Source organism: Channa argus, chromosome 12 (genome assembly GCF_033026475.1).
Source record: "Channa argus isolate prfri chromosome 12, Channa argus male v1.0, whole genome shotgun sequence".
NCBI lineage: Eukaryota > Metazoa > Chordata > Actinopteri > Anabantiformes > Channidae > Channa > Channa argus.
The window spans coordinates 2,169,484-2,185,794 of NC_090208.1; the positions used below are offsets into that span (position 1 = coordinate 2,169,484).

At 40.9% G+C, this 16,311-nt stretch overlaps 1 protein-coding gene across 1 annotated transcript in view; it reads right to left on the bottom strand.

Moving 5' to 3' along the window:
* Window positions 1-11,473: 11,473 nt before the first annotated feature.
* The window catches only part of LOC137137009 (GTPase IMAP family member 9-like), a 49,462-nt gene continuing 44,624 nt past the window's right edge, over window positions 11,474-16,311 (bottom strand). Inside the window, exon 2 of the mRNA XM_067522863.1 lies at window positions 11,474-12,549. Within this exon, the coding sequence (XP_067378964.1) occupies window positions 11,489-12,549 (1,061 nt within the window). The 3' untranslated portion in view covers window positions 11,474-11,488. The remainder of the gene's footprint in view (window positions 12,550-16,311) is intronic.

Consider the following 16,311-nt stretch of genomic DNA (forward strand, 5'->3'; position numbering starts at 1 on the left):
GTCTCAGTGTTTCCATAGACTGGAGTTTGAGCTGATTTCCACAGATCTCAACCTCAGCCTAATGTATCTTATGCAAAGTGTCCAAGTACAACATTTTCTCTTCTCTCAATTTCTTACTTTTCTTTACTTATAAACACTGCAGCTACAACTTAGACTTTCAACTTGTGTTTCATTATGTTTTCAACTTCAAGAGAGCTCAGCTGCTTCCAGCTAATTATATCAAAAGTATGATCCGGTTTGTGGAGTTTCTGATGACAAGGCAAGTTGATGATCAGGACTTCAGGAGCAGCTGTGAGTCCTACAGATTGATGCTGCTGCTGCAGACCCTGAGAACACCAGTAGCAGACGCAAACGGCAAAGTCATCAGGTTAGTATTTGCCTACCAATCCTTTCAATAAGGACTGGTTTCAGTTTAATGATGCTGCTGTGCTGAAGGACTGTGGTTCAGAGACGCCTCTGATTTATTATTGCTGTGTTTCAACCTTCTAGGTGTGAATCTTTTGTGGAGGGGCAGAAAAGTCTTGCAGAGTGCCAGAGAGTTTTGTGTGAATCAAGGAAGAACATGCTGGGGATTTTGGCGAACCTTCAAGAAGACAAGTGTCTGCGGAAGAAAAGACCTTGTTCCGCTATTAGTGTGAAGCTGTCCTTCTTTTTGGGACACGTCCAGAGGCCAGAAGTAGTAGAGGGGATGACTCTAAGTTCTATCTCCACAATAATTTCTCTCTCAGCACACAATGTTACATGTAGACAGACTTGGACTCAGGTAGAACCATGAATTCATGATGTGTCCGCGGTCACACAATGGCTCAACAAGAAACTGGTGAATCTGAGTGTGTGTTGGAGTCAGCCAGCACCAGACCACCACTGTACAGTTGGCCCCATTTGCACTGACGATAAAGGAGTCTGCTGTAAGTTCTGTAGCAAAGTCAAGTTGCTCAAAAAATATTAACTCCTTTCATGCTATGCTTCTACAGATGCTGGATGTTTCATTATTTCATTTCATTGTCAAGTTGGTGAAGTAGTTTTTGTATTTCATTTCGTTGTTTCATTACTTATTACATGCACATCCGCCCCGATTATTTGCAGGAGGATGTTGACAACAATTGGAGGTTTTTCATCAACGCCAGTGAACAACCCATTAGCAGCGCCACTAATGACATTTGCCATCTGCAAGCCCAGTCAGTTAGTATTATTATGTTTAGTGAGGAGACAAGGATGAAGATTAAATTGTTTTTACTTTTTACTGCAGCTGCAAACTGGCCAACATCACCAGCCAGGAGATCAGGAGAGTTGTGGAAACAGAGGTTTCCAAATACTTGTCAGCTGAGCAAAAAGACCATGGCGCTCACTACATGGCCGAGCACATGAAGATCCAGCAAGCTGCTGTAACTGCTGCTAACATCCTGTCCCGCTTAGCAGGGTGCGTGTCGGAATCAGAAACACACCACATTTTGATCCACTTGTATCAAATCTACAACTGCACTGTTTCGGGTTGTCTGTTTGTAGGAAACTGTCTGTGTTTCAGCTTTTCTGATGAATCAGGTGATGATGGGAGGGGCAGGGCACAGAAGAGGAAGAGAAACCGAGGAAGAAGACAGTGGTTTGATGTGATGTGTCTCCAGCGTCTCCTCTCCGCCTTCACCAAGTGCTTTCTCAAGTGCCTTGACATGACTTTAAAACTGAAACCGAACTGAAATTTAATACTCTCAGTAGATGTCTCAGTCTTCAGTTTTCTTAGAATAAATACAATAAACATGCACATCACTTATATTTGCAGATTTTCATGTTAGATGGCACTCTGACCACAAATAACTTCAAATACTACACATATTTCAACCTTTCTTTGTTGAAACGTGCTTATAAGTTGTCAAATACAATCCAGTCCAATCTTACGGGTTGAGAAAACATATGCAAATAGACAAAACACAAGCAAATATACAAAAACTACTTCACCAACTTGACAACACAGGTGCAGCAAAAAGCCACAACTCAACAGAAATGGGTCCAGGAGAAACTAAAAATACTTTTTAGGAATCTAAATATTCATCACTTTTCAGTGACCCCCTGGAAACATTGCTGTGATAATTGTCTACGACGGTTCTGGGGGACACTAAAGTGTTGTGGCTTTTGCAGCCCGTTTTGTCAGTTGGTTGTGTTGTGGCTTTCAGGAACGAATCTGAGTTTACACTAGTGAGGATGTGAATGTGGACTGGCCCTGTTGTGAGGCATTTAAAATTTGTCTTGTCCCATTAGTGACCTAAAAAGTATTAACTACATTCACGCCTTGTGTCTACAGATGCTGGATGCTTATTACCTGCAGGACCTGACAGGACTCCACCTCCTCTGCTTTAGGTACTTTTACAATCTGTGTCATTATTCCACAGAAAGCTGCTCACTTGTAATGTTTCTCAGTTCAGGAACAGTAGGTCAGTTCTCTGGTGGTAATGACAGGAAAGTTGGTCCTTGACTCCTTCTGCTCTCACCAGCTAAAGACGGCAGTGACTCGCCACGAGTTATATTGTTTGCTTGGTTTTTAACAGTCTACAAAGCTCCATGTCTTGCTGCTTGTGAGATCTTAGATTTCAGTAACTCTTGTTTCAACAAATACTTTCAATCTACATCAATCAGACTGAATCCATTTTAGAACAGTGGTAGAGATGTAAAGTTCAAATCTGGGAACAGACTGTTGTTGTTTGGGAGCCACTATGGATCTTGCCATGACAAAGGCTTCTCCACATCCACACATGTGTTCCAGGTTCACACCACAGCTTTTGGACAGTAACTGTGTTTAATTCATTATTAGATTCAATTGGTTTTTCCCAAAATGTAAATAAACCCACTCACTGTTTTAGTCACACGTTAGACCTTGTCCTTACGTATGGAATTGAAACTGATAATTTAATAGTATTTCCTCATAATTCTCTTCTGTCTGACCATTTTTTAATAACATTTGAATTTACAATAACGGACTATATAGCAGTTAGGAAAAAATTCCACTATAGCAGACGCTTAAGTGAAAAAGCTGTCAACAAATTTAAAGAAATTATTCTTTCATCATTTGCTTCACCATATGTTAATACAATGTAAAGTAGCCACCTTTACATTACTTCTGCACAAGTTAATTATTTTTATGATAATTAGTGTTGTCCCTCTGAAAAAGAAGGCAGTAAACCAGAAGAGGTGATCTCCATGGTATAGTTCACAAACACACAACTTAAAACAGGCAACACGAAAGTTAGAAAGGAAGTGTTGTTCCAGAAATTTAGAAGAATCTCATTTAGCCTGGAAAAATAGTTTAAATATGTATAAAAAAGCTATGTGATGCCAGAACAACATATTCTATCTATCATTAATAGAAGAAAACAACAACAACCCCCGGTTTCTGTTCAGCACTGTAGCCAGGCTGACTAAGAGCCATAGTTCTGTTGAGTCTAGTTTTCCCTTAACTCTGAGCAGCAATGACTTCATGACTTTCTTTATGAATAAAATTGTAGCTATTAGAGAAAGAATTCACCAGATCCTCCCCCCAAATATTACAGATAGATCTTCATGTACAGAAGTGCTAGAGTCATCGATAAGGCCCCACTCCCTGTTAGACTGCTTTTTACCCATAGATCTCTCTGAGCTAACTTCAATTATTACCTCATCTAAACCAACAACCTGTCTGCTAGACCATATTCCAACTAAGCTGCTCAAGGAAGCTTTACCCTTAATAGATACGTTCATATTAGATATCATCAGTCTATCTTTAGAAACAGGCTATGTACCACAGGCCTATAAGGTAGCTGTAATTAAACCACTACTTAAAAAACCCTGTCTTGACCCAGGTGTTTTAGCCAATTACAGACCAATATCTAATCTCCCCTTTATTTCTAAAATCATTGAACCCTTGGTTCCTGCCACCAGGTGAAAAGAAGTACAGGTGTCCCATGTCATTGTCTCTGGACTCCTGCATCTTCGTGCCCTCTTTTGCTGTGATTTACATTCTGTGATAATCACAGATTATTCATCCTTTTGGGAACATCTTGGTGCCAGCAACCCCAGTGGAAAAGAGGAAGATGTCATTACAATTATCTTTACCAATTAACTCTGCCACCTTCTTCAGAGTCAGGGGACGTCTGTTACGTTTGCTGTCACAGAGAGTCTTGTCCACACATGAAACGTTATTTACAGGAAGATTGAATCATTCATTCAATCAATGTTCTGGCCCTGTATTTACTTGGTGTCGGATCGATTCCAAATCTTGCAGTATCGCCCATCACTACTGTGTTCTCACGATACCTCAGAGTCTCGCAGTTACATTGGAGATGAACTCTTTTACTTCAGCTCTGCCCTTTGGTTACTGTTGCTGAGCTATTGAAACACGACTCCATCAGCTGAAGTCACCCCTGTGACTGAAACAACCCACTTCCTGCCCAGTGACAGCTGAGACCAACCCTGGATAAGAGGTTACAGATATTAGATGGATGATAATCCGGCTCTTATTCCTACTTATTCATTTGATGTACTCTAGTAGTACTTTTGTGACAATGCTGGTCCAAAACACACACACACACACACACACACACACACACTGGATCTTGTAGTCTGACTACTGACTAACAAATGTAGAACAACATGAATATGATGTACCACACCCTGGATGTCCTCCACACTCTTCCTGTGTCCACACTCACTAAATGTGAGACAGCAGGTCTCCTACTGGACACAAAAGGCATCAAATAAAGCCTCTGAGGTAACTCACCTCTGAGTATCAGTGTGTTTGTAGTAAATGATTAGTTGGACTGTTTTGCTGTTATATAATTTATACTTTTCAATGAGCTTTTTAATGTTAGATCTTGTCACAAAAGTCTGACTTATGCCCAGTTTGTGCTGTATCTTTTGGAGTATAACATGTGCAGGAATCAGAAGCCAGAGAGAGCAGACTTAAAGGTTCAAAGTAATTTTATCAAATCTGTTTGTGTGAACTGACAGAACTGGTGACAAAATTAACAAGGTAAAAACCAAACGCATCAAAATGTGATCATACATGTAAATAACATAGAAGAACAGATTTAAATGCTTTTAAAATACAACAACCATGAGCTGATTAACCATTTGAAGAAGCCAAACTAACTTGGTAAACACCTGATCAATCAGTCAAATTAACCAGACAGTGACCAATCACAGAAATGATAAGTTAATGAATAATTCAGTGTAATTTAGGGCTGATCAGTAAACATTTACTAAACATAATATGAGCAGGTCATTATCGAGGATTTAGAAGCAAATCATTAAAGGAATAACAGGCATAAGAGACAAGCAGTTGCTTAAGACAGAATAAATTCAATTAAAGACAGAATCCGCTATAAAACAAATATAAATGTCTTCAAATCAAAATTTGAATGTAATAGGATGAAAAGGTCAAAGGGCGAGCCGGAGGCCAATGGGAAGAGGAGTCTAGTACTGGATTAGCATACAGCATTGTTATCTTTTGGTTAGTTCACAGATTTCAGGGTCAGTAGTTCAATTCCCGTTCCCTCGTGGCTACATGTTGAGGTGTCCTTAGGATCAGGATCAGCCGCATCACAATAAAACAAATCCTACACTTCAGATATTGCATTCAGAAATCTTTCTGCTCTTGATAGACAAATAGCCACTAGAAATGCATCACAAACATGATCTGGAAAGATTGTTACTACATGAACCCTGTTAGATTTTCATATAACAAGTCTGCTTCAAACTTGTTTTCTTTTTATGGACTTGAATCCTGCTCAGCCTGTTTCTTCACATTCCAACAGCTGCTTCTCTGGAAACAGGTGAAAGTGAAAGCAACGTTTTCTCTGAGTGTCAGTAGATTATCAGGAGGAGGACAGAGACAACTGGCTGTGGACTGATGTCCTGAAGCTGTTTGTGAAGATGAAGATGTTTGTGGTGTTTGTGATCCTCGTACACGGTAAGATCACCTTCCTCCCTCTGATCTGACTGATCCAACGTCTTTAATCTTGATTTGATTCCTCTTGAACTGATCCATGTGTTTGTTGGATGAAATCCTCCTGGATGTGTCATACTGTCCTCAGTTGTCCTCTTCAGGATTCTGTCCCTGTAGCTTCTTCATATTCTCACAGCTTGTGTTCCCAGCAGTAACAATGATCCTTTGCTGTGGTCTTTTTGCTGACAGCAGCATCAGATGTGGATGGAAATGTTGGGCTTCATTCAGACAAATGTTGAGTTTCCAGGCTGCTCACACTGCAGAGGACACATTCACTTTGTCCCAGTCCTTCAACACCTGTCCAACCACAACACCTTCACATCACTTCTTACAAGATTGAAACAAACCAAATCAAAGCTTTGATTTCTTCTACTCACTGAGAGAAACACATGAAGTGTCTCCACGTCTCCATCAGTCCTGTCTTTTCTCTGAGTATTAGTCCTCCTGCTGAAGACGTGATGGACAGATGGAAGGACAAGATGTGAGGAAAGAGGAGTTCAGACATTTTAAAGCCCTGTAGAGTGGATTTCATAAGGCCACTTCCTAATTCTCAAGTCAGGGAACAGGTCGGGAAGTGTCCTTGAAGCTTACCACCTTTCTGTTTCCTGCTGAAACACTCAAACTCACAGGTGGAGCAGATGGTGTAAGGAGACGGGGCAGACTATGGATGTTTTTGGCATTTTATTCCAGCAATGCCCCAAACATTACCATCCTTGGTTTCTCCCAAAGGTAATTGTGCAGCAGCATGCAGGACTTTCCAATCACATCCGTTGACCGTTGTAACATTGGTTCTCTTGAACTGTGATTCATCTCCACGGAATAAGTCAGAATGCAATAGTTGGTTGTAACATTGTGAGCTGTTGAAGAGAACAGACATTGCCAGCAGAAGAGGTCTGGCAGCTGCACACATCACACAAGATGAATTTGTCACTGTTTTGGCTGTAAAGTTCATATAAGTCAACCACAGCTTTTCCGTGGGATTCTTTATTTATCCCCTTCTTCACGGCTTGGGGACTCAGAGTGCAGGCACAGCCAATTGCGCTCGTCCTCCTTATCACCGGGAGAACCTTAAGTGTGAGTAAATTAGTTAGTGTTCTCCTCCGACTGGCTCCCTGGAGGCTATTGCCCTCCAGTGAGCGTCGTGCACAGCCGGGGAGAAGTCGTCCACGTGGCTCTCTCTGCGACTTTCACTGCACTGTGGATGGTCAGAAGCACCTGGAATGGGCCGTTCCACTTTCTTGACTTCCAGTGTTTTGGACGAAGTTCCCTCACAATCACCCAGTCTCCAGGCCTGAATGGATGCAGCTTGGTCTCCGCTGGAGATGGAAGGGCTGCTTTCACCTGTTGAGATATCTGAGACACAACCGTAGACAGAGATTTACAGTATTGTAACATGTCATTCTCACACAGAGTGCTGGAAGGAGGGAGCCTGGTTTCTGGGTTTAGACCCACATGAGGAGGATGTGCAAACAGAATTTCAAATGGGCTCAGATTACTGTTATGTCTGTCTCTCATCCTCATGTACATTAGGACCACAGGCAGGGCTTTTGACCATGTTCAGCCTGTTTCCTCACAACATTTTTTCTATTTTTGTTTCAGAACCCCATTCATTCGTTCTATGCCCCCCCCCCCACTGGCTGGGTGATATGCACAATGTCTTTTCAAGTTTATTCCCAAGAACTCACCAACCTGGGAATTAGCTTCATTTACAAAATGTGACCTGTTATCACGTTACCCCAGCGAGGGACTATCTCAGTTAGGAATGCTTTTGCCACTGTGGCACTGTTTGCATGTTTTGCAGGAAATACTCCCAACCACTTACTCCACATGTCGACCATCGTCAAGCAATATCTCTTCCCTTCTGATGGAGTGAGTTCAATGAAATCCATCATCAAGTGTTCAAATGGTCTTGTAGGCTGTGGATGTGCAGCCTGCTGTTGCGTGTGTGCATCTAGTGTTATGTGTGGCACAGATCATACATGACTGACAAAACTTTTGTGCATAAGAAGTAAAACCTTTTGTGAACCAATGCTTCGTGAGTGCCAAGACCATCCCTCCTTTTGACACGTTATGAAGACCATTTGTCAACTTAGCAAAATGTGAGAAGAAGTGTTTTGGAAGGCAAGGTTTGTTATCAGGCCCCCACCAAACGCCATCCTTGAATACAGATCACAAGCTTTCCAATGTCTCCTCTCCTGCGGAGTAGAGAAAGATTGCATAGCAGTGAGACACACAGGAGGAGAGTCAACAGAGTCATCACAGAAAAGTGCAACTTCCTGAGGAAGTGGCAAGCGAGCCGCAGCCCTAGCAGCAGCATCAGCTCTACCATTGCCCAGAGAAACAGGATCAGTGCCATTGGTGTGAGCGGCACATTTACAGACATCAATAGCCGCTAGTAAAAGGATCACATCCAGAAGTGCTGCCACCTTGTCATGGTGAAGGATGGGTTTTCCATCGGATTTTAAGAAGTCCCTATGTCGCCATAGGGCACCAAAGTCATGTGTTACACCAAAAACATAACACGAGTCAACATATATTGTCACTGACTTACCCGCGGCCAGTTTACATGCCTCCGTTAAGGCTATGAGTTCAGCTGCCTGGGCTGAGTAATGTGATGGTAAAGGACCTGAGGTTAAAACGTCATGTTCAGAACAAACTGTATAACCCACATGTGCTGTACCAGTGGTGGGATCCTTAAATGCAGAGCCGTCTGCAAACAGAACAAGATCAGGGTTAGTCAGTGGCGTTTCTTGAGATCAGGTCTAGGGGTACAGACCTGTTGAAGAGAAGCAATACAGTTATGAGGTTCACCATAATCAGGAGTAGGCAGAAGTGTGGTAGGATTAAGCACAGTGCATCGCTTTACTGTTATGTTAGGCATGTCTAAAAGCACAGTATTATATCTCAGCCAGCGGGCTGTAGACAAATGTGAAGTGTTTTGTTCCAAAAGAATAAAGGAAACAGCATGTGGAACAAGCAAAGTAAGGTCAGAATATCCTACAATGTCACGTGATGCAAGAACAGCTTTTTCTGCTGCTGCCACAGCTCTCAAACAGCGAGGAAGACCAGCAGCCACCGGATCAAGTTTAGAAGAAAAATAGACCACAGGCCTCAGTTTACCACCATGTTGTTGCAAGAGAACAGAAGTCATACAGCTGCTTTTCTCATGCACAGTTTGCACAAACGGCTGTGCAGGATCAGGCAGACCAAGAGTGGGAGCTGACTGCAAGATAAGTTTCATAGCAACTCTCTCCGTAAACTAAAGTTTAGACAAAGTCGCTTTATGGCCTTCATCCTCCTACTGTTTAAGCAGAGCGAATGTATCCGCCTCACACTGTTCACGTGTGGGAGTGAAGATCATTATGTCATCAACATACTGCAACAAGACTTCTGCATAAAGCTTCATTGTATATTTGTGGAGATTCACAGTAACCCTGCCATCCGGCTCCAGGTCCACATACGATCACCAAACCAAAACGCAAACCAGAACTGACTGTCAGGATGAACAGGCTCACTGAAAAATGCATTCGCCAGGTTTACAACTGAGAACCATTGAGCATCCACTGCGGGGTCCAAGCCCCTTTACTTCCCTGGTTTCCCATGGGACTCCGTGCACGGAATTCAACACAGACGTCTCTGTGAGGTAGAGGGTATCTTTTATAAGCTCCCGTTACACAAGCTTTATGACTATCACTTAAAGTCCCTAATCACTGAGACCTGTTGGCCCCTATGTCCAACTTGGTTAATGACACTTACAGACACCCGGTATCTGTATGTATTGACCATTGTTAATTTTGAGTTCATAGATCTGGCGGCACCTAGCAGGGGGCAGTGTCCAGGTTGAGGCTGGATTTTTTTTCTTCCAGGGTGGGCGCTGACCACTGTCCACTGTCCAAGAAGCTTCTACACCCAATATGTCTTTTAGGGGTTTATTATCTTGCAAGAGAGAAGAACATCAACAGAGTTTCAGTTCTCCATCCTATGCAGTTCTAAACTTAATACATCACACATTAGTTTTAGAAGCTTCTGTTGCTGGGCAGAACATTCTCCACCCTCGGGCTACTGGTCCCAGCACTTTTCTCCTTTTCTGGAAACCTTTTCCCTTTTCAGCACTTTGATAAGCACCTGTGAGCATGAAGTGACTCTGGGTCACTACAGTGTGTGATGGTCTGCTGTTAGACAATAACTGACCTTGGAGCAGTTCTGCAAACAATTCAAGACAAAACATATATGTGAGACAAAGTTTGAACAACATAATATCTTTTAAACATTCTTCAAAAGTACACTGAGAACAAGTTGTTATTATAACTAGGTAAAATGCTAAGGATTAAATTTAATCATCATTTAATAATACTTGATTTTCCATCACACGTCACTAAGACTGAGAAGGTCTCATCAACATGGTTCTGGTCTCACTGAAACACTGACTCTGGAATCAAGTCCACACCTGCACAGATCACTTGTGAGGAAAGAGGAGCAGCTTGACTTTCCTCATATTTTCACACCTGTTGATCTACTCTCTTCACACACTCAGCTCTGTCTTCCCTAGTTCCTCATGAGTCACTGACAGACTCAGCTCTGATTGGACACAAACCAGTGTAGTTGTTGATGACAGCTGGTGTCTGCAGCTCCATCAGGAAATAAAGCAGCAGCTCAATCAGTTGATGATAGAGAAGAACAAAGAGTGTGTTTGTGTTCAGATTGGACTGAGTTCTGACTCACAAAGAGAACAAACTTTGTATTTGTGTTTTTCCCTATTGTAGCTGGTAAATTGAGTCCATTTAGTTTGAGTGATTAAAGGGCCTCTTGGTTTGAACAGTGGAGCTGGTGCAGACCTGTAAAGTGCTTTATTACATTCAGAGTAATATACTCAATACCTTTTGACCTTTTGATTTCCTGTCAACACAGAAATAATTATATCCATCACTCTGAGAAAACCAGGTTCACTGAGGACAGAAGTATCAGGAAGACCTTCATTATTTAAACTATGTCCAAAATCTAGTTGAAGTAGGAGACTCCTAATGTTTAAATGGAATAACTTCAGATGATGATTTGGATTTTGAACTGGTGCATTAATGCTCTTAAAATCCACAGAGCACAGACTGGATGTTTTACAGTGTTGATGATGACATAGTTACAGTATATTATGAAGCACATAGCATCGTTTTTTACAATCCACTAATCTGTAGGGACATTGTCTCATCTTCTTCACCCTCATATTGACACATTTGTACAGTTCATTAAGAAAAAGGAGGCTGCTTTCAAAGACTTCATGCTGCAGATAAACACAGACTGAGGTTTTTGGACAGAAAGATTAGTTGGTCTCCAGTGTGGGAGAGGCCTTTGTGAAAACTACAACATGTGACATGTAACAACATGTAATTTGAATCTTAGGACTTGTAGGAAAAAAGTTGAGTTTTATTTGAAGACAAAAATGTCAAACTCAGTTTTTTAAACATGTTTGATTTCAATAAATGAAAACTAAGAACATGTTTTACTGTTTTACATGTGTCATGATTAAGATGTAAAAGCAGTTGGACCAGGTGGGATTTCAAGTCCTTCTGTGTCTCCATCTCTTCCCATCTCCTCCTTTAATGTGTCTGTCTCCATCTTGTCCTCATTCCTCTCTCCATCACTCTCATTGTTGTCTGTCTCTCCCTTCATGTCTTTGTCCTCCTCCCTGTGTTTCCTCTTCTTCATTTCCTCCTGTTTCTCAGCCTCCTGTGGTTTTTCTGTTTGCCTTCCACTGTCTTCTGTCTCATTCTTTGTGTCGTCCCTGTGATCATCTTTCATAGCTTCCCCCTGATTCCTTTGCTGTGTCTCTTTATTCTTCCTCCATCTTTCTTCATCTCCTCTCTCTTCTGCACTGTTTCCTTCTTCATCTCTGTTTCCCTGTGATGATACATTTTCTTTGGAACGATCATCTAAAAGGTTGCAAACCTTTTTCAGAGGGGCAGGTATCAAGGAAAACCACCATGATGGAGCAACTTTCCTCTGATAAAAGTGTTGTCCTCCATTTGAGATGACATCTATTTTATCAAACAGCTGTTGGACCTGATCTCTGTTTCCCATCTGTCTGTTGTTGAACACGTGGTACTGCCCGCTGCATTTGTTCAGCAGCTTCTGCAGGTTCTGGTCCTCTCTGATAAACTGATTTATGTCAATGTCTTCCAGTCTGTCTCCATAGGTGAACAGCACCATGGTGTGTTCACAGACATCAGGACTCAGCATCTTCTCCAGAGTCTTCAGCACTTTCTGTTCCTGTTCAGTGAATCTACCAAGCTGGATGGTGAGGAGGAAGACATGAGGACCTGGACAGCTCAGATCTACAGCTTTTACCAGCTCTGCTTTCAGCTCCTCTTCAGACAGCTGAGTGCTGAAGAGTCCAGGGGTGTCCACCACAGTCACTCTGAGGCCCAGAACATCTTCTTCTCTCTTGTCACTGCTTAGTGTCTGAGGGATGGAACTCATCTTACTCTCAAACACTTTCTTTCCCAGGATGGTGTTTCCTGCTGAACTTTTCCCCACTTTCTCATGACCCACCAGCACCACTCTCCGCACAGAGCTGAGTCCTGAGCCTGAAAACAACAAAGGTTATTAGGGGTGTAATTAAAACACTGTGTAAACATCAGCTATTTTCAAGACGTTAGCACACTTTTATTTTCATTTTCCCATATCTTTACAAAAAGGTGACATTTAGCCTTTTTCCTACAACCACAGAGGTTTGTATGTTCTGCTGCATTTTTGTGCTTGAGATAATTGTGTTGGACAATAAAGGTCTTGGTTCACATGATCATTTCTCAAATATATTTATTGATGTTACATGTTTTCCACAGTCTTCAAAATGTTCCCTCTTTCAACATCAACCTCTGACGGCACAAGAAAAGCTACTTTGTTCTAGATGTTGTTTCCTCTTTTTCATTCATGATGCGAAATTCAACTATGCTGTGTGTCCACACTGTTCTACAACTTTCTAATGACTCAATTTGTTTTGGACTAAAACTTAAAACGTTATCATTAATCACATGATCAGTAATCAATAATGATTAGAAAATGAAGATGCACATTGCTGCTAAAAATACATTGTTTGGATGATCAGGAAAATTAAAAAATGTGATCAAATGAACGCATCACTTTTTCCATCTATCTCCGTTATAATATTATAGTTGTAATTCGGAAATATTTACTATTGTATGTCACAGAGCATTTCTACTGAATGTTCTACTGAACAGATTCTGTTTGTGTCATTTGTCATTCACAAATATCCCTGAATAAATATTTACTCCTTTACTGTGATTTTTTTCTATGACTGTTATGTTATAAAGTTCACTGTTATTCAATAATCATCATTTTAAGGATAATAAAATTAAAGGATTATTAAATTACGTATGAAAGATAAAGTTTAAGAACCGAAAGTATGTGGTGAGTAAAAATTAAAGTGGAAAGTACCTGGGAGGACAAGAACCCATAGAAAGGGGAAGTACAGAGACCAAACAGGATGTCAGTGCTATAAAAAAAGGTGTTTATGAGAATTATGGTTGAATAGTTGTCATGTAATCAGTTATGAAACCATTTGTAAAGTTTAGGTGTGAGTTGTTTCTCATAGATGACCTGCTCTCGTCTTTTCTTGTCTTGTCCCCATTTTTACCAAGGTTGTGTCTTAGGATTTTCTATAGTTTTTTGTGTTGATTGTCCTTTTATGTTGAGTCGGCTGTGTGTTTTGTATAGGAGCCATTGTCTCCTATTAATATCAAATAGAGTCAGTCTTTAATTTACAGCAGGGAACAGAAATGTACCTAAGCTGTTGACCCTGATGTCTCTGAGCTTCTGAGCCATGTAGGACTGGATGTCTCATGCAGATAAATGTCATGTTGCTCTTCACCCCAAAGTCAGTAACCAGCAAACTGGTTTGAGCCGGTTGTACAAACTGTGGTCAGAGAGCAACTACTACAGTTTCCTATGAAAGATTTTTCTACTGCAGCTTTTCTTTTCAGATGCTCTGCAGACACTCTGTTACACTCTGGTTCATTTTCATTTATTTCAGACTCACCAACAAATATAACACAGAAGTGGACACTTCTATGTAAGTTACAAATGATTAGTTTTTTAAAGTACTTTGAGTTTTTATCTACCTAAGAGAGATCACATTATTAAAAACACAAAAGAGGGAAATGCAGTGAACAGTCAGAAAGTTTCTATAAATAAAACAACATTATTAAAAAGTCTTTAAATTATTAACTAGTAAGTCTGTAGCACAACAGCGGAAAAAGTCTAAGACCCCACAAAAAACCTGTTCTGGTCTTGGAAATCTGTCTCTAGTCAACATGCTGCTGTTAATATTGTTCTTCTGATAGAAATGTATGTCACAGAGTGTAACATGTCTTCAACATTATCCTGTAATAACCATTCACAAAGTAACACACAGTGACTTTCTATATGTTCCTACACATTACATCACTCTTTGGATGCAGTACTGACTTTACTGAGCAGATGTGGATGTTTTGTGTTCTGCTTCACTTCTTTTCTGTTAGGAGTTAACACCAGAACCAGTTCTTTACTGATTTTGAGACTCAGAGACAGGAGTCTGCCTCACCCATTCACCCATCTGCTGGAGAGTCCACAGTGGTCCTGCAGCACCACCAGGTAAGGACCCCCCTAAAGAAGGTCAGTGGAAGCAAAGCAGCTGGTCCAGATAAAGTACTTGGCTGGGTGCTGTAGCAGGGGGCAGCCAGCTCCCAGATGAAAATGTTTAACCTTTCATTCCAACAGGCTGCTGGTCCAACATGTGTAAAATCATCCACCATCATTCCTCTGCCTAAAAAGATCAGGTGTGAAGTGTGTGAACGACTTTCGCCCAGTGGCTCCAACACCCATAATCATAAAATACTTTGAGAAACTAGTGCTGTCACACAAACATCCTCCCACCTGACCTGGATAAGCATCAGTCTGTCCACTCGTGCTTCACAAAGGACATGTCATAACTACAGCTCTCTGTACTGCTGGGACTCACTTAAAGGAAACTTATGTTAGGATATTATATCATTTTATAACGTTATATTATATAATGTCCATGAACCTGGAAATCCTGGGACTCACCATATCACAACATTTACATTTAGTCATTTAACAGACGCTTTTATCCACATAGAACAGAGCAGGACATTGTTTTAAGTGCATAGGAAGTTTTTTGAAGTGAGGCTGCTGAGCCTGCAGAGTTTAGTAGCTCGTTCCACCATTGTGAGATCACTGAGCTGAAGAGTTTTGTTGTTTTGTTTGTTTCTTTTTGTTGCTGATACACTAGCAGCAGTTAGCTAACGTGAGTTAGTATTATATTTAATCCTTATTATCTTCACTGCTCCACTCACCACTATCTTGCTTTTTTCTCCTCTTATCTTTTTTTCTCTCCCAGAATAATAACTCTTGCTCATGTTCTTCAGCTGGTTGTCCTTGCTTCATTAGACCTGTTTGTTTACATTGAATCATGTCCTACTTGCTGTGGAGGGTCACATGAAAAGTCACTTTAAGAATAATTTTGCTGCTACTGCTTAAAACCATCAGTGAGTTCATCCTCATCCTTCATACAAACTGGCAGCAGTGGATGAAATCAAACCTATGACACATAAGATCTATGTTTAGATCTCAGAGTGTGACCTCAGTCTGACCTAAAAACTGATGGAGGCAGCTGGTTCCAGCAGGGGGCGCAAACTAAATAATCTACATTTATAACGTTTATCAGTTATGAAAAAAGTTTGTAAAGAGAGAAAAGAAACACAAGAATCCATTTTCCTTATTGATATGTCACATACTGAGACTGTCATAGCTAAAACATCTGTGCAGATGTTGTTAGTAGGATCTTCACATCCCACTTTTAAAACATTTCAGTTGAGTCCAGTCCAGATTTGTTCCACATTTGCCTCATAAGTTTCTGCAGACATCTGAAATCCTCACATCTTGTTCATTTTAATTCATTTATAGATTCAAGGATTCAGAACCTGATTTCTGTCAAAAATTACATTCATTTCATTTCTTTTATTCATTAACTGATCATGTAGTTTAGTAGCAATAAAAAAATCAAATGTTGGAAGCTACAAACCAGAGGAAACAGAGTAAAGTCAGTGTGTTTAAGGCACCAAATGACCCACAGCAGCTCTGAGTCTGTTCAACTGCACAAAAACTACTTTATCTGGATGTTTTTTAATAAATGATGGAACATTCTAAACACAATGTGCAACAGTGAATGACATTATCCTTCAGGCCTGGATCCATGATAACAAATATGATCTAGTGTAGATCTGGATCTGTGGAGGACCAACAACAACACACAGCTCACCAACCATCTC